The sequence below is a fragment of the Stegodyphus dumicola genome, chromosome 1 (genome assembly GCF_044657685.1).
Source record: "Stegodyphus dumicola isolate Sdum_Otavi_A_Nest chromosome 1, ASM4465768v1".
NCBI lineage: Eukaryota > Metazoa > Arthropoda > Arachnida > Araneae > Eresidae > Stegodyphus > Stegodyphus dumicola.
Window position 1 is genome coordinate 19719091 of NC_140768.1, and position 20221 is coordinate 19739311.

Consider the following 20221-nt stretch of genomic DNA (forward strand, 5'->3'; position numbering starts at 1 on the left):
TCCGGAATACCAACGAGTTGCAAGTTACATCCGTAACATCACGGCATACTAATGGGCCAGGCCGAGTACCCATTCCTGATGAAGAAATCGTTTTACCTCAATCAAGTTATGATACACTCCAAAACTCCCACCCTGCTGCACTGAGCAACGGGAACCTGAATGAGCTGATCACGGATATTGCTGGTGTCAAATTTGTGCAAATAAACTTGCAAAGAGCACAAGCAGCAACGGCCCAACTCACACAATTCATAATGGAGCATGAAATTGACTTCATACTCATTCAGGAACCTTATCAGCATGGCAATAGAATCATCAACTTCCCACTTTCATGGACAGTAGTCAATACTACTGATGAACCCAGAGTCGCCACCATTTGCTGCCGCCAAAGATTGTCTCCCAATGTAATCAGATGTTCAAGAGACATAATCGCTATAGCAATTGAAACAATAGGACTGAACCTACTAATTACTAATGTTTATATTCCTCCTATAGCAGACGTGCAAGCCTCACTTGATCAGCAACAAGAAATCCTGAAAGCGTATCCAAAAGCACACCATCTACTAGCGGGCGATTTCAACGCCCACTCGGAACTGTGGGGTTACTCAGATACTGATGCTCGAGGGCGACAGGTAGAGGACTTCATTGCCTGTAATGATCTCGTCCTGCATAATGTTCCAGGCAGTCAACCCACATATGAAACAATTCACGGACAGGGTTGGCCAGATTTAACCTTAACAACAGCGGCCTTTGCATCAAAATTGCATTCCTGGATGGTTGATGATACCCCGTCTAACTCGGACCATAAATACATTACGTACAGCATAGGACACCATAATAAAAAATTCTCAATCAAGAGGTACAAACTCAAGCGAAGGACGCTAAAGCTCTTCAGCCAAAAGGCCCGCAGTACACTCACACGTGCAGAACAAGATTTAGAACACTGTCACAATACAGATGATGTTGATAACTTCACTAGTATCCTAATTAAAGAGCTTCAGGCCATTTGTGATGCTACTTTCCAGATAAAATCTCCAAAGGTACACTATATTGCCAACTGGTGGACTAAAAGCCTCAGGATACAAAGGAGTAAGACCCGAGCTCTTCGCAGAAAGATGAAGTCGGAGCATAAATTAGAACGCCGAGAAGAACTAAGTATTATCTACAAAAAAGCACAAGCCCAGTATAAAAAGGCCATTCTAGAAGCCAAGTTGTACAGCTGGAGGGCGTTTTGCACAAACAATAAAAATCCCTATGGGGTATTGCATAAAATCGCAACGAATAAGGTCTTTGCCCCTCCAATTCACAAGGTCTACATAGACGGCACCAATAATCCGCAACCGACAGAGGAGCACAAAAGCACTATCGCGGCCACACTCACCAAGATTCTTGATGCAGTCTTTCAAGACGACAATATATTGGATGCTTCCAATCCAGAACATCCAGCTTATCTTCTACACTCCACAACAGAAGATGACGTGTCATTCACGCAGCCTGAAGTCTGCGCTGTTTTGCGAAATCTACCGAGAAACAAAGCCCCAGAGCCCGATTCGTTAGACTACAACATTGTCAAGGCGATGCATCAGGCAAAACCAACGTTTCTTAAAAATTTTTACAATAAATTGCTCCAACTGCGTTATTTTCCCAAGCCCTCTTTAAGACAGGGCAAGTTATTCTTTTCCAAAAGAAAGAAAAGGACCCGAACGATCCAGCCTCATTCCGGCCCATCTGTCTCCTGCCTGCCATAGGGAAAATTTATGAGAAACTTTTAGTTCAGAGAATAAAGCACTACTTGGAGATTAAGGGTGAGATCACGGACTCTCAGTATGGTTTTCGAGAGCAGCGCTCAACTATCCAAGCTCTTAGTGCCATACAAAAGGGAATCTATGACGCGTATGACTCTAACAACCATGTAGCCGTACTCAGTCTGGATCTGAAAAGTGCATTCGATTCCCTGTGGTAGCCAGCAATCCTGGAAGCGCTTCACGACGCTCAGATCCCTGATAATCTACTGCAGGTGTGCAAAAGTTATCTCTCTGATCGCACTCTTGTAGCAGTGCATGACGGAGGAGTTGTTGAGAGAAAGCAGACCAGGGGTTGTCCAGACCAGGGGTCTGGACCCCTGGTCTGGACACATAATCTGCCCCTGGTCAGGCACACATAATCTGAAAATATGGGGTTACTTTTCTCAAGATACCTGAAACACCAATCTTCAAAAGCGTACTATTATTGGTACATTTTCTGCACAAAAGAAAAATATACCCAGAGGAACTACACCTTCCTTCAAAATTTTAATAATTAGCTGCTCTACATTAAAGCCTGTAGAATCTTCTTTCAAAATGGGAACCCGAAGTAAACTATACTGAAAAACTAGTCACTGGATAATAAAAAACCTAATATTTGGATACATTTTTGCATTGACATTAAAGATTTTGGATAGTTAATATTGCTGTAAAATTATTATTGGCTGCTTGATTTTAGTTCAATTTACATCACCAGAATTATGTAAGAGTCAGATGACATAGATTTTTCTCGAAATGACACAGTGCAAATAGTTGTTGCTATTTTTAGAATAGAGAAGGGAAATTTAATCTTTTACATATTCCTTTTTTTTCTTACATGCATATGTTTTACTACATAAACCTTTCCACTATAAGAAATTGAAAAATTGCAATGACAATCAGTATAAATCACAAAGGCTTTGTAAGGCATTATTACCTGATAAAAATAACATAACCTTAGACAACAGCAAAAAGCAAGTAAAATTCAAATGATTTAGCATTCCCAGAAATGCAGAGGTTGGTGTCATTCTTGCTTTGTGCTCAACTGCCCTGATGTGCACCAGAAGATCTGCAGCTGTGCTCGAAATCCATTGGATCATGACATTTTCAGACCTATCTTCTCCCCCATGCATAACAGTAGCTGATAAAACTTTCTTTTTATGAAAAATGGGTGATCAAAAGACAAAGCAAGTGATTTAACTTACTGGAAACTGCATTTGTGGCATAGAAACAATGAAATATTACATAGAACTAATAAAAGTCATGAGAAATTTAAGAAATAAAAGATATCCGGGAGAAATATGCTGTACATTAGATTACAGTCAAAAATCGTAAATCTGTTGCCTAAAGCTATTGGCAACTCTGTTACATTAACACAGGAGTAGTATGCTGTACTTCCCTTTAAAAAGTGCAATTAAAGGTGAGTGAAATAAAACCCCTAAATCCAAGAACTTTGCACATTCCAGTTGACAAATACTATTATATTTTTTTAATTACTTGACACCAAAGAGCAATCAAAACCAAGTAACTGTGCCAAAAATGTTTAACAATAATTTGACATGATGCTGTTAAAATTTTTTAAATTTAATATTTGCTACTAAACATTCATCAGAAATGTCCAAACCCATCAATCAGGTAGCATATCACTGAGAATGTTGCCTTCTCAGTAGTAAGATAACTTAATGAGAGATGACCACAACTATACCCACAGGGAGAAAACTGCATAACCCATAGCCTACCCATGGTTTTGAACCCACGAATTGGTATGGCAGCTGCTTCACCATTAAAAATATTCAAAAGTACTTAAATGCTGCATATAAATATCTTTATGCAACTATTAAAAGAAAAAAATTAAAAATATGATCTGAAGGTTAAAATTAATGATATAATGAATAATTAAAGAATACACGCATACAAAGTTTATTTAAAATGATTAACAAACAAGTATATATTTTTTTATCTCAACTTAATATTAGTTATAAGATCGTTGTGAAGAAATTTAACATTTTGTTAAGAGTTTAACCTCACAGATTTTCTAGCCTAGTGATTCTAATTTTATTCTATTAGCCAAACTCTGGAAATAAGTAATATGTAATAATTATTGTGAAATGTTGCAGACTACTCAGTTTGTTCAAATAGAATATTACTAGTGATTTGACCCAGCTGATATATTTGAAAAAGGAAGTCAAATTTTTCTGAGGTAAAAACTTTAAATTATTTTAATAAAGATTAACTACATCAAGCTACAAGTCAATTTAGTTTCTATAAGCAAACTAAAAGCATGTTATTCATAGATTACTGCAGTTTATTCATAGATTACTGCTATAACAGTTCAGTACAAATTAGATTTAAGTAACTGTTGAAGGCCGTATCTCACCAAAAGACAATATGCCTGAAAGTTGACTGGCTATACAAATTTATATAAGATCAAATTTATTACTTCACTTTAGTCATAAAATACAACAGGAATTTAAGATTTTGAAAAAATTGTGAAAATATTTTTAATTCACAACAATATTAATTAAAGCATTTATCATGTAGATAAATCAATGGCAAGCTTGTAAAAATAACACTAAAACAAACTAGAAAATTTCTATAAAAATGAAATACATTATCAATTATCAATGTTACAATGAAACACAATGCGAACTTACTACAACATGATCATAATCTTGTCCTAATTCATGTGAACCAGCTACCATTTCTCTCTCAGAAATCCATTGCATGATGTCATCAACTTCTCTGTTTAGAGAGAAAAGTTTCAAACCTTCATCAAGCTTAGCTCTGCGTTCAAGGGCCAAATCTTTCAAGCCTGCATACAATTTATCTACCTGGGATTGCCTCACAATGATCTGGTCACTGAAAGATGTCATTATATATAAATTATCATATTTTTATTATAGTTACCATAACGTTCTGAAATTATAACACATATGAGAAAATTATATGACATTAAAAATTAATACAGATGTACACATTCTTGAAAATATGAAAAATTAATATACCATGTATCTTAAATCAAGTAATTTAAATGAATATTACAATAAAACACTAAAAATTTTATGCTTTTAATGTGTTCCAAAGCAGTTTAAAATGCAATTCTTTATTCAGCATGAGATAAAGCTGGTGTGCAATGCTAACTACTTCCACATAGTAGATAACTTCTCAAAAGGTAGTAAGTAATATAACATGCGTTTAACTGAAATTTTTGAATTTTGCATTTATCTTGGAAATGACAATTTCCTGCAATATGGTTTCATTTCTGTAGTTACTAACCAATTAAAGTTTTTAATTAGGAAAATCTATAGTTACTTTTTGCTAAAACCTGCTCGATTTTACATGAATAATAAATCCTATGAAATTTCAAGATTACCAGCACATACTTCACAGAATATTATTTAATCTTGCATTAACCAACTTATTAGAGTTTCATATTACATTTTAATACAGTCAAAAGTTGTTAATACGGACTCGTCGGGACTTCGGCGATTCCAGATTATCGATTTTTCTGGATTATAGATCATCAGTTTAAATCTGATAAGATAGCATGCAGAAATTATAAAATTTATTTATGAAATAAAGAACAATTATGATCTAAAGAGTATCAATATTAAAAAAAAAAAAGAAGAAGCTTAATATTTATTTGTTTACTTTATTAAACATTTCTTTCAATGTAAATTGTTTAAGTTGCTTTGTTTTATGTGCTAATACTTTCTCTTTAATTCTATATAAACAGGCATAATATCTAGTTCAGTTACAAAGTTCCGCTGTTCAAGTCCGAGAATACCAACTTGTCAATCGAAATTTTTTCGTTTTCACTAACCTCTCTGTCACTTTCTTCATGCCTTTATCCATATTCTTTTTGTTTGATGGACATCGAAACATACTTTCACTTTGTAGATACTTTGGGAGCTCCAGCATCGAAAATTCTATTTGACATAATCAAAAGTTCAAGCTTACTTTTATAAAATTGCTCTAACAGTCTGCAAAAAATAATCAGCCGGATCCAATTCAAATATTAAGGAACAACGCAATCTGCAACATTAACTGAAATAGATAATTATATAATTTTATACATTAAACGCGCATGCGTAAATGTATTATGCGCTTGCGCACATGCATATACGCAGCCCTAAAGGTCTTACGCTCATGTGTAAACGTGCATGCGCAGAAAGTTTGTAGCTTTGAGGTCCGTATTATAGATCATTCCAGATTATGGGTGTCTGAATTAACGACTTTTGACTGTATCTCCCACTTAAGAGTATTAGAAAAGAGAAAAATTCTTTTTTCTTTCAGTATATCATGGGTGGCCAAACTTCATGACACTGCAATTCTATACTTACACCATTTTGAAAGTAATAAAACAGATTATTTTAATACAGATTTTTCTAATTTAAACAGATAATAATCTACAAAGCTAAAGCATATTTCGATGTACTGCTTCCGATAGTGAAGAAAGTGACAGAGAAGTTACTGAAAACGAAAAAATTTCAATTAACAATTCCTGTAACTACTGTTGTCCAAACAGTAGTTACAGGAATTGTTAATCGAAATTTTACAGTAGTTACAGGACTTTATGAATGTAACTGAACAAGAGATTATGTCAGTCTACAGAATTAAAGAGAAAGTATTAGCACAAAAACCGAAGCAACTTAAACAACTTACATTGAAAGAAATGTTTAATAAGGTAAACAAATAAAAAATTTAATTTTTTTTTTTTTTTAATTCCGATACCCTTTAGACCATAAATACTTCATTATTTCATAAATCACGATTTCACATTTTTAATTTTATAATTTCTACATGCCATCTTACTAGATTGCCATCTGACTGATTATCTAATACCCAGAAAAATCCCAAATCCGAAATCGCTGAAGTCCGGATTTCAGACTTTGCACTGTATTACACTTTCAGATTACATATCTGACTACAATGATGATTAAATTATTACATGGAAAATCATAATATTTTAAATCTGTCATTATAACAAACAAATGCATGTCAGCCAACAATAAACTCTTAAGTAACATGACTTAAAAAATTTAGAAATAACAGTCCTACATTAAAGTTACATGTTGATGTATTCCTTTCTTCTATTTTACACAGCATATTATACCAATAGAAGTATTAAAGACAGTAAAGCTTTACTACACAATTGACATTTCTTCATGCTTCAACATTTTTAATAATAAATAAGTGCAATAATTTTTTTTTTTGTTTGTGCAATAATTTTGTGCTACAAATGAGTTCATACACAATACCTTTCAGGATGACCTTCAGAAGCTAACTGTTTGGCAGTTTCTCCAAGTTGTCTCACAGTCTCTGCATAATCTTCAACAGCATTTTCAAGACTTTCATGTTTCTTTTTCAAATTCTGTGTGCTGATTTCATCTTTACCTCTATCCTCAACCATCATATACAACTCTTGCTCACTCATCCATGCTTCTGCTTCACTTGCATCAAAATAGTACTATAAAACAGAAAATAAAGGAAAATGAAAACACACACATTAGAAGGCCATTCAAATTCTACTACAACAAGAAATTGAAAACAGATAATTTACTTGTTGGGCCTTTTCAGATTCCAGTAATTTTTCTTCCCTGACATCAAGAGCTCTCTTCAAATCACCCCATCGTTCTAACAAATCATCAATTAAAGCCTGGAACTCTTTAGAATCCTCATGATCTTCACCAATAAGTTTCTGGCCATTTTCACAGATGTTCATGATCCTTGGCTCATGATTTTCAGTTTCAGTTCGAAGAGACTAAAATTATGAATTTCATAATGAAACATAACAGAACTTAAAAAAATCTAATAAAGCACAGATTTACGTTTTGTACCAAACGAACAGTTCGGAAAATTTTGATAGAAGTACCTGGTTTTTCTTCTTCAACATCTGAACACTAAAGAGACTATTCCCGTAGTCCGTAGATGTAGTTAAAGGCATTTTTTCAGAAATCCAAAGTTTCTCATCTTCAACATCTCTTCTAAATTGATATGCTTCTTTCTTTTTCAGAAGCAAAGCTTTTCTCTCCAATAATGGGGCCTGGAGCCTCTGGAACCTTAAAATTTAAATTAATTACTCCTACAACTAAATTTTACACAAGGTCCAGACTATACATATATAAATTAAAAATCAGAATGATTTTAAAAGTAATCTAAAATCATAACTGAAACTAAATGCTTTATTTCAAAAACATTTCGAGATCAACCATGTTGTGTGAATTAATTTATGTAAAACTTTTAGCGTCTTTACCTTGGCTGGAAACATTTTTGAGGGATAAAGCAACTTAGTATGCAAAGGACAAAGAAATGCCCCATTTCATTTCTAAATTGGCAAAAAAAGAACCAAAAAAGTTTGACTTATTAAATGATTTATGAATAAGCAATTGCTTCTAAAACAGCACTTAAAAACTATACTTTTTGAAAAAAACTTGAGAGCAGTTAAATTTATGAGAGAGATAAATTTTAAAATCAAAACAGGGGAAAAAAAAAAAAAAAACCTCCTCCTTCACAAAGAACCGGAAAGTCATCATTTAGGAGGGTAGCACATTTTGATAAAATAAAATGATCTGGAAAGGATTCAACATGGACGATTCCTACAGGAATCTTCAAATTTAAGTTAGATAATCAGAAAAATGGGCATAAGCACTCACATACAGATAGCTCATTCTGTTAAATCTTAGAAAGTGTTTATACAACAAACATTTATAGTTTTAAATTTAAAATGAACAATTTATTAACTGAGGTTTCAGTGCAAATTATTAAATTATTTATTCAGAACTACCATGCCCTAAAAAATGTTACTTGGAAGGCCCTCTCACTTATATATATATTTTAATCATATTTATCCCATTTTCAAGTATATGATATGGGAGGGATATTCAGATTTAAAATTCTTACGTGGAAAATATAAATTTTATTTTTCTCAATACACAAGAAGGAAAAAAACTGGGTGGTCAAAAACATTTATGAGAAGATCAGGCAGTTACAAATGCGTTTCGAAAACTTAAAAGTAATCATTCCTTTTAATAACTTTCATGCAAAGAAGTTTTCTGATTTTTGATCTAGTTCTACTTTTTAGCCATTTATAAGAATATTTCAAAGAAAAAAACTTTCAATGCTGCATTTCCTATTAGACTGCTTATTATTTTAAATTTCTATGCAGATAATAAATAATTAGGATTCAGTTTGATGAAGACTAACTTATTTTTTCCTAACAAAAATGAACTGATATCATCTGCAATTTAGATCTTCATATAAGAAATGCATCCAAAACTAAAGATGAAAGTGACCTATTAGATAAAAATTAATTGGTTTAACATGATCAAAAAATAATAAAATTTCTCATTAAATATTGATTTATTCGTAAAACTACTTAGAGTCATTTTTGTGCTATGTTGAAGAATTAATTTAAGTTTCAGGAAAGCACAAAATAACAATTTCATTTTTACTTTCTCTCACCTGGAAATTGGCATGCCCTTATTTCAAGTCTGCACGGCACAGAAAAGGAAAAGAAAGCATATTTAATCTCTAGGGTAAGCCCAACTATGTGTTGGGGGTTATAGAATGCCGACTTGGTAGCAGCAGAAGATATTAGCAGCTACAAGTAATTGGAGCGTGAAGTTGCTGTACCGGCTAGTACCTATTATGTACCAATGCTCTGATGGAAGCTACTGGTATGATCATCTATCAAAGTATTCTACATGGATATGATCTACATGAACCTTTTTTCCATGTTTTTAGAAGCTTACATAAGCACGTTCATCATCCATTTTATTACGGCTAACATAAGAAATTAAAAATTTTGTTCTTCACTCCAAATTATGCATATTACTATGTGTCTCACTCAACACTCTGAAATCTAATGACTTCTTGAAACAGACAGATAAGGGGATTAAATCAGTTTTAACAACAAAGGTTCTATAATTATGGATATTTTACTTATTGCTTACAGTAAAAACTATGATGAAAATTCTCTTTAATACTGAGGGAAATGCAAAAAATCTCATAAAACATTAATAATAAATACCTTTCTTCCACATAAGACTTTTTAACAACAATTTCTTGCTCTTTCTCAGGATCCATTTTCTTTAAGTAATCAGCTTGACTGCCAAGTTCAGTTACTTGCTGAGCTTTAACAGCCATTTGAGTTTCAATCATCTGGGAGAAACAGTTTCATAATTAATAAAGTCTTATGGAATAAAGTTGAAATGCATATTTTTATTTTAAATTACATTTCATTTAAAAATATAAATACCTGTTGTTTCTGAAGGATGAGGTTGACTCCAGTCAAGCTAATTACATCTTGTCCAGGTTCAGCTGTCAAGACTTGGTTTTCTAGCTCTGTTATCCAGCCATCAATATCATCACATGTCTGCTCATACAAAACTTGTCTGTTGGCATCAAACAACTTTTCACCCTTTTCAGAAGTAGTGTTTTCCAGCTCTTCAAACTGACGAGCAATTTCTTGAAGCTTAGGTTCAATTACAGGTGCTAATTCTGGCTTTTCAGCCATTAAATCTTTACCAGCCTGTTAGGAAAAGTGAACTTATTTGAGGATCTTATATCTAACAGCTGGTTTTATTTTAAAAAATGCAGAAGTTTGTAAATTATCTACATTAACAGCAGTAAAAGCCAGAATGTTTTAAAATTAATAAATAATGTACAGTAACTTTTCTAACTTATCATTACACTTTTGTTTCTATATGAATGTATATATTAAATGAAGGAGAGATACTGATTTTGTGTAACTGGTTTAAAAAGAATTTAGTTTGCTTTTATAATATTTTTAAAACAATCTTTTACTCAGAGCCATTGCATTTGGTAAGTATACCGGACTAATTTTAAAAGTAAGAAATCAGCTTAGACTTCATAGAAGTTAGAATTTATCAATACTCAATTTGAAAAGCATTTCAAGGTTCTTACAGGGTTCATACACATTTCTGCACACGGAAATTAAGTACTTTTAAGCACCATTAATGAAAAAAATTAAAGACCTATGAGCAAATGGGAACTGAATAAATTCAATTAAAAATATTATTTATGCCATCCTAAAAATAAAATAGATCCCTAAATAGTATGCATTATTGCTAAGCATGAATTAATTAACATAATTATTAATAAGTGTGAGAATAAAATAAACTTTATGCAATTTATCAAGTAGCATTAAATATTTTACACTTATAATAGTTGGACATATTTGAAAGAAGATATGTGACATTTACATTTTACTAACAGTTAGCTTTACACTGATTTTTTTTTTGGGGGGGGATCTCATTTTGTCACATGCTTGGCTAATCTAGAGGTAAATAGCAGGTAGATTTTATGTCAAACGACATAAGTTAAAACAAGAAGCAAGATCATAATCAGCATAATTCATAACAAAAGACAGAATGTTGTCACCACAGCTGCTTGTCTAGAGAGAGATCTTCTGATTAAAACAAACCTGAAAGGCATGATGTAGGCATGGTTGGCAAGTGTTGAAAGTTAGTCAGGCTCTGGTTGATGCAGTTAGTGTCGTAGCTTCAACATTTATTCTTAAACGATATTAGGATAATTACACACTAAAAGCTAGAAAACATTTACGCTTTGTAACAACAACACTCAACAAAATATTTATCCGTCATTTTAGTTTGAAGCCTTCTCAAACATTTTGGCTAGTTTATTAAAATAGTGTACATATTACAATGAAATTCCCAATTGCAATTTCATGTTTGTCTTGTGGATAATTGCGACACAGTGTGCAAATTGCTATGGACGCACATAATGAGGTGTGCTAACTGTTAAGGACACGAAGTTATGATGTATCAAAGTGGACAAGTAGTATTTACTTGAACGATGAATTTAACAAAAGTGAACATAGAATAGCCTACACAACATCATATACTTTGGGCTATAGAACTATCAATTGCCTGAACTGATGTGACTTGCTTACTCTGTGGATAACTGCAAAAATAATACGGACACACATCATTAGGTGTGTAACTGATAAGAATATGAAGTTATGATGTATTGAAGAAGACACAGGTTTAAAAACTGGTTGATATACAAGTTCCACTCTCCACAACATAGATCCTATCCATGACAATGTAATTATTAATTGATCGTATATGTATTTTCATATGGATTATGTAACAATTATTGTATAGATGACACTGTCAATTTAGCATTGTAATATTACTATCATTGATTCAGTGAATGCCCCTGGCGGTCGATGTAGATTCTTTTCCATCGCATGGACGTATAACTCTGATTGGTGTAGAACCTTAGGTCGGAGGTCCATGCGACTGCGTATCAGTTTATATCAATGTCCTTCTCTTTAAGCATGTTTTCTAACAATTAAGAGATTTGTCTGAATATGCAAACCAACGCTCTTGCTAGTTTCTGCGTGCTTTATCTACTAACTTGTCAACCTCTCCACAATGTACTTATGAGGGTTTACTTGATCTGGTAAAAGTTAAATAGTCCAAAACCCCTGCAAGACGTGAAGCAAATTATCGCTATGTCAGAAAGTCACTACGATATCAGACAAAGGTTTAAATAAGCCTCTTACTTAAAAAGAACTTAGAACATAAAGGCATGTTCTGATGCTAAAAAAATTAATTACAGCTCACAGTGACATAATTAAACAACAGTCAAATCTGGACTAGTGGTCAAAGATTTAATTTAACCTGGCTCAGTAACTCTATCATATGAAGAAATAGAAATGGGAAATTATAGTAAAGGCTGAAATCATAAACAATTGGGTAATTTACATAATAATAACTGACCATATCTTTGAAGAATAATTTTCTTTATGTATTCAGTTTCTTTCTTCAAAATGTTTTTTCAGTTTCTTTTTATTTTAGAATTTTTTGATTTAATTAAGAATTTCTGTTATTTTTAAAAAGCATTAATGCATTTAGAATGTGTAGAAAGAGTGGCTAATTTTATCTCTTTAGTAATATGAACATTCAGAAGAAATATGAAATACATATGGTAAAGGCCGGCTAAAGTGCTGGCGTGGCAGAATTTTTAGAATTTAGTGAATGGCAAAACTTTTAGAATTTAGAGCAGGCATTGGAAGCAGAATTTAGAAAGGCACTAGGCAGAAGAATTTAGGTTCCACAGAAATCGCATCAGGTGGGAAAATGCCTAGTGCCAACTCTGTGTACAAATGCATTAAGACACATCAGATGAATCTTTTAAATTGTAAGTTTTCAATTTGTGAATAATAAAGCCTCCCCATGTGATAAGATTAAAAGCATTTTTGATATTTTCCGTACTTGTGTTTAGTGAAAGCTAGAGAAAATAAAGGGAAGATAAACATGTTAAGATTCTAGTATCAGAAGTAAAACATTCAAATATTATGTTTTCATTATTCTTCCAGACGTTCTCCCAAAAGTAAGAAATTCATCGCAAACTTTCTGTAAAATGCATACATTACGTGTTGATACTATGAAGACATTTTTCATTTTCTCACATATTTCTCGAATCTTCTAAAATCATGGGTCTATAAATCTTGCCTTCAAATCCTTCTAAACTTTCTAAGCTGTATCCCTAACAATTCTGTAACAGCAAAAAGCCAGAAATATTTTTTTCTGGGGGGAAAGAAGGGGAAAAGTGTAAAATTCATTTTATAGAGAAAACTGATGCATATTCTAAGAATTCTGAATACTCTGAGCCAATTACACGGGAAAAACTCTTACTATGAAAAAAAAATTAAAAGGAAAACATTTTTAATTAATTACATAGCTAATTTTGCTTTTTAGATTCAAAATGTTGTATAATAAGTTGCCAAAATGAAACTTTATAACATTACAGCAAAAAATAAAAACGTTCTTTTATTTTTTAAATATAATTTCAATATATTATCATTATTTTAATGAAATTAATCAATGCTATGATGTAGTAGCAAAATCAAAAAAATTCTCAGACCTCGGAATTAAAAATTTTCTATAGAAACTGATCTTAAAACTGCCAAAATATTCATAAGTCGCCAAATTTACAACTGTTTAATAGCTCTTTATTAGAAAAAATTAATTTTGAAATGCTCATGTTTCACTTGTTGCTTAGAAACACCGAGTATCCCATCATTTATATTAGAAATAGAAACAAATAACAACCCAAGAACCCATTCATAAGATAACCATATATGTCAGAGAAATGCAAAAAATAATTTTTTTTCCTCCAAAACATTAATTCACACTCAAAATGGCAATTGTAAAAACACACAAATTTCACAATTAAAATTAAGGACCTTCTGCTGATTTTTTTAAAATTAAGGACCAAAAATAGATTCCAAAAAATCTAGACCGTACAAACCCTGTCTTAAAAAATGTTACTATTCCAAATACCTAATGTTTTAATACTTATTCATTTTTTATTCACAAATATATATAGCTGCTGGTATAAATGAAGTGGCAACAGGCTACATGAATTACATATACAATCAAAAGTCTTTAATCCGGACTCATCCAGACTTCGGCGATTCCGCATTATCGGTTTTTCTGGGTTACAGATCATCAGTATAGACTCCAACCTTCAGCAAACCTTGTCAGTAGTCAACGCGCGAACGACATTTTTACAACTTTGAAAATGTGCGCGTAGCGTATGTTGTAATTAATCATTCATTAATTTTAAATTAATAATTAATTGTAATCAATTTTATTACATTTAAAATTGAATAATTAAAAATATACCTTGTAAATTATATGCACATTTAATTAGAAATTTTCTTTTAACTCCTCAAGCATTCACTAATAAAAAGTACTTCAAATCACTACTAATCATAGAAAAAAATCAGAAGCTATAAATCATATCTTTATTCTGGATATGATTTCTACAGGGAAATAAAATTTAAATAACCAAGAATGATACATATAAGTATTAAACATAATACGCATAATTTATGAATGCAAAGATTTATATGTAGCATGCTTAGCAAGCTTAAGTTCTGATTTTGAGAATGTTTTTTTATAACACAGTTCTTCATTTGCCTGCATATTTATTTTTTCAATCAAAACTGCTTCAAGAGTTTTAAGACCTAAATTTGGTCGAAATTCCGTCTGATTTTTTTTAACAATAGAAAAAATTCTTTCGCAAGCTGCATTTGAATGAGGTATTATTAAGACAGCAAGCATTACAGAAGGCAATACTTTGTATTTAATACACCCATTCATATTTTTTAATTTGGCAATTTCTCCCCATGCTATATCAATACGCAAATCTACAATTTCTTTCAAATCATCTACTTGATACATGGAAAATTCAATTTCTACTTGATTAAGACATTTTTCATCAATAATGGATGGAAAAGTATTCATCAAGTAAAGAACAGATGAAAATGAGACTTCAGTTCTCAAGTTGATGTCAGCAACTTCAGCATGTTTTAGAAATGGATCACTCAGTGGAAATTTATCAATTATATATGAACATGCAGTTACAAAAAAAGCTCGCACAGAATTGAAAAATGATTTCACTTCACTTTCATTCAATTTGGCATTTTTTAAATATAATCTTGTTTCCGCACCAATCACTAAATTTTTGTTTTCTTTTTGTTTACTATACTTCTGAAATGGAATAGACGTTAGAGTAACATCTTCATTTTCTTTAGAAATTACTGATGGTTTTACGAATCTAACAAATAAATTCATTAAAAGTTCAAAAAGTTCTCTTCTCAATTTATGCATATAAGGAGCTTGTTGTTGCAAATTAATATTTACTGTTATAAACAAAGGCAAAGTATTTTTCAAAAATAACAAGTACAATTTGGTGGTCGGTGACTGTAAATTTTTTTTAATGTTTTGCAATCTCTTTCCTTCATTCTCACTGTTATCTGGTTTATCTCCAAAAAAATTTATCACAGCATCCCACTGTTCCAAAATCCTTGTTATAGATTCTAAAAGAGACAACCATCTCGTACTGCAATATTTCAAAATTTTATGAGATTTTGCATTCTGTCCCAAAATTTGTTGAGCAACTTTGAAGCTATGCTTCCGTTTCGAACTTTTCTCCAAGTAAAAATATATATCTATTATCAACATTTCAATTTCTGAGCCAATTAATTTTTCAGTAGCTTTTTTTGCAGCTATATGCAAGAGGTGGCACGGACAACCTCAGGTGATTATACTTGGTTGATGCATTTTGATAAATGATGCTACACCTTTAAACTTTCCAATCATATTACTAGCATTATCTGAAGAAAATGATAAGCAATTTTTCCATTCTAAACCTTTGTTTTTAAAGTTTTCATTTATACAATTAAAAATACCTTCTCCTGTATTATTCGTGCATTCTAAAATAGAAATCAATGAAGTAATTATCACTCCCTTTTCTTTACTGTAGTATGTTATAACCAATGGGTACAGTTTGTTATCATTGTTATCATTACTTCCATCAGTACTTAGAGAAAATGATGTACTGCACACTGATTTTATAATATCAGCAACAGTATTTTCTGCAAGCGTTTTCACAATAGCAGCAGTTTCGGTATGACCGCAGCTAAATTTTTTTGCTATGGCAGAATCCGGAAACATTGCTTTGAAAAGCTCTTTGGAATGATCCGAAACAGAAAGCGGTAGATTATGTTCAATTAAAAAACGAACAAAATAGCATTCGGCTTTTATAGGATCTGTTTCATCATCTTTTATTAAGAAATTTGTTATTTCTTTAGATTTTACGGTGCCAAGTTCTATATGCTTTTGAGAAAACACATGCCGTTTACAGTCATCTTTTCCGCCATGAGCAACTGAGAAGTCTTTGTTGCATACACTGCAGTGTGCGTGATTCACAGAAATTTCGGACGCTTTAATGCATGGAAATTCTGAAGAATATGAATCTTTAAACTTCTGCTTTGATAATTTTGGCTTCTTCGTTCGAGGCAGCATTATGATTAAAAATCTTTCACCTGATTCACAGTTCACAAGACACACGCTAAGCTCTCGCCGTAAACTACACAATGCAGCCGAATGCAGCCTAAACACGCATCAGCGAGGAACCTGGGAAACAGACAATTGGGTGGAACTATTGATAAGTCGTTAACGGTTGGAGTTACTGATCTACGATTGGCTAATTCTTCAAAACTAGGAACGCACTCAACACGTGATATATGATAACACGAGTATTCAGCCAATCATCGGATGAATTAGTTGGTTCCGTTTTGCGTACTGGTTCTCCTGCTCTTGTTTCTGTAAAATCCGTAGTTTTTTCCATACTTTTCATAGCTCGTAGTTTTTCATGAATTTCCGTAGAAACTACGGAGAATCCGTAGTAGTTGGAGTCTATGCATCAGTTTAAATCTGGTAAGATGGCATGCAGAAATTATAAAATTAAAAATATGAAACCGTAATTTATGAAATAAAGAGCAATTATGATCTAAAAGGTATCAAATTAAAAAAAAAAAAAAAAAAAGAAGCTTAATATTTGTTTATTTTATTAAGTATTTCTTTTAATGTAAGTTGTTTAAGTTGCTTCGTTTTATGTGCTAATACTTTCTCTTTAATTCTATAAACAGACATAATCTTTTGTTCAGTTACAAAGTTCCGCTGTTCAAGTCCTATAATTGCTGTGTCGAGAATACCGAATAATTTGTCAATTAAAATTATTTCATTTCCAATAATCTCTCTGTCACTTTCTTCACTATCGAAAGTGGTACATCGAAACATGCTTTTGCTTTGTAGATCCTTTGGCAGCTCCAGAATTGAAAGTTCAAGCTTACTTTTATAAAATTGCTCTAACAGTCTGCAAAAAATAAAAAGCTGGATCCAATTCGAAGATTAAGGAATAATGCAGTCTGCAACATTAACGGAAATAGATAATTAATTTTAACTTAGCTTATACCCTCCATTATTTATTAAACGAGCATGCATAAAACGTTTACGCATGCGCGTTTAATGTCCTTTACACTTAATGTCGTTTACGCATATGCGCATGCGTAAAGGTATTATGCGCAATGCGTTTACGCATGCGCAGAAAGGTTGTAGCTTTGAGGTCCGGATTAAAGACTTTTGACTGTACTACTGATTTGTAGCTTTTTTTTTTTATCACTTAGCCCTGAGTCTATGTCACCAAAAAAGTTTGTGCTACTACATATACATACATACATACATATATATATATATATATATATATATATACACACACATACAATGCATTTGTTTACACATTTGACAAAGTATGTTAAAATTTAAACCTCAGATGAAAAACACAATCAGGTAAAATTAATCTCTACAAAATACACAAAATCAAGGAGTAATTTTAAAATATTTAATTTTAAGCGACAACTTTCATTGTTGAAGCTTTTTGAGAACACATTTCTTTAAGTTACACTAACTACAGTTTCAAAATTTGCAAAACTGAAATAGAATTTCTAATAACATTTACTTTTGTGAAGCAAAAGATTTCAACATAAAATATCCAAATTTGTTAAAATTACCTGTTCCACTTGGAAAAGCCTGTTTTTATTAGATTCTACTTCGGCAGCAAAGGCTTGATGACGCATCCATTTGCTATGAATAGTTTTTGCACTACGGTAAGTCTCATCTTGTGCAATTATAGATTTTTCTTGAATCCATTCATTCAACTAGGAAAACAAAAGGGGGGGAATCAAATATTTAACTATGGTGAGAGTTAAACTACATGTCAATATCTTAAATTTTGAAGAAATGATGCTGTACCTTCTAGAAAATTCTGCATTAGAACATTTGAAAATTTGTTTCAAATTCTTTAAGAAAAAATATCAATATTTTCATCTTTTAAAACTAACACTTACTCTACTAACTCTTTATGATATATATAAGATATAACAAAATATGATAGCAGTTTCAAAAAAAATAATTGGCAACCTCAAAATTAACATTCTAATTTTGGTGGTCTGCCCCTAAATTCATCTCTTCTCACAGGTTCCAGATTTTTCTATCTTACGTAACATTTTAATGCAGATACCTCTTGCCCAATCAAATTAATAGTAAACGAAAACTCATTGCAAGCATCAGAATTTGATAAATAATTTATTATGGAAGGAATACGTTTTCCCTACAGTGTACACAGATGGCATTAATTGCCTAGCAGGTTGTTGTGCAGGTAGGTAGCGAAAGTTCACAAATGCGTCAGAGCTATTGAAATGACGATGTTTAGAAAAGTGGTCTCGCTTGGAGGTGTGAGCCGTGATTCGTTATCCTAATTGAGTATCTGCCGCATGGTCAACATTACTGCTGATCAATATTGTGCCACACTGACAAGGTAACGAGCCATCAGATGCAAGCACCCTAGCATGTTGAGCGATAGTGCCATCCTTCTACATGACAATGCCTGGTCCCTTACTGCTCACCAAACTCAAGAATTGCTGCTAACGTTTAAGTATGATGTCTAGAGTCACTCTCATATAGCCCAGCTTTAGCATAATCTTTTCCAATATCGAAGGAACATTTATCTGGAATGAGGTTCTCTTTAGACAGTGATATGAACAGATTTGGTGATTATGTAGAAAAATGATAGGCAAGTATACCTCTTAATTCCTTTTTCTGTCTATTAACCTTTTTTTTTTCTTTTTTGAATACACCCTTGTATTAATATACCACTAGCCCATTACACATTTTGCATTGCCATACCAAATAACACTTCTACAATTTATGCCTTAACTAATTAATGCCCAATTACTTTCAGCAATGAATTATTTCACCTAACACAAGAAAAAATAAGGGAGACTACAAATCTTGGTACAGCATGAATTTAATAACAATGAAACAATACCAGACTTAAAATTTAAATTCCATCCTAATTTTGAATTCTGATGGTCTTTTATTTTAGCCAGATATCTCCATTTAAATAATTCCTTTCGTAAAAGCTTTAATCTGTTGCAAGAAAATCTTGTTACAGGAGTACATTTAGAGAAATCATATCTACCTTACTTTAAACTAGTCAGTGAATTTACATAATGTGGCTGACAAACCTCTTTAAGGGCATACATCAATTGCATCACGACTAGAATACAATCAATGTGGCAACTTAATATTCATAGTTAAGGTAACATTAAAAATCAATTTTTATGAACGAAACATGAAAAATTTGCACAAAAAGGAGCTAATATGTCTGAAGGAAGGTAAAAATTGAAAATTCATTTACAAATCCCAATGGGGGGGATGAACTAACATTCAATGATCTCCAAGTAACACTGTTACTAATGAATTTTTAGTGTTTAATGATTTTTAAGTATAAACACATAAAATACCTCTTCACAGTCTTGAAGGAAATGATGAAGCATTAGTTGATCTTTCAGTTTTTCCATTAATTCAGCTGCCCGAGCATGATTAGCATTACGTCTAAAAGAAAATGAACAGTTGATTACAGAAATGCATCAGAAAGTTTCAATTAAACATTTCCTTTTACTAAAATACACTGACGCCAATATTACTTCATATTTAAAAAAATAGCAATAATACAGAAAATTTCAACCATTTAAA

General features: G+C 32.1%; 1 protein-coding gene across 8 annotated transcripts in view; it reads right to left on the reverse strand.

The window, feature by feature from the left end:
* Positions 1-20221, reverse strand: part of beta-Spec (spectrin beta chain) — a 128483-nt gene that overhangs the window by 41173 nt on the left and 67089 nt on the right. For all 8 annotated transcript variants that reach the window (XM_035354243.2, XM_035354239.2, XM_035354241.2 and 5 more), the window contains exons 26-33: positions 19990-20080; positions 18196-18342; positions 10039-10311; positions 9811-9941; positions 7654-7840; positions 7342-7542; positions 7040-7248; positions 4433-4637 (exon numbers count right to left, since the gene is read on the reverse strand). In XM_035354243.2, the coding sequence (XP_035210134.1) occupies positions 4433-4637; positions 7040-7248; positions 7342-7542; positions 7654-7840; positions 9811-9941; positions 10039-10311; positions 18196-18342; positions 19990-20080 (1444 nt within the window). The remainder of the gene's footprint in view (positions 1-4432; positions 4638-7039; positions 7249-7341; positions 7543-7653; positions 7841-9810; positions 9942-10038; positions 10312-18195; positions 18343-19989; positions 20081-20221) is intronic.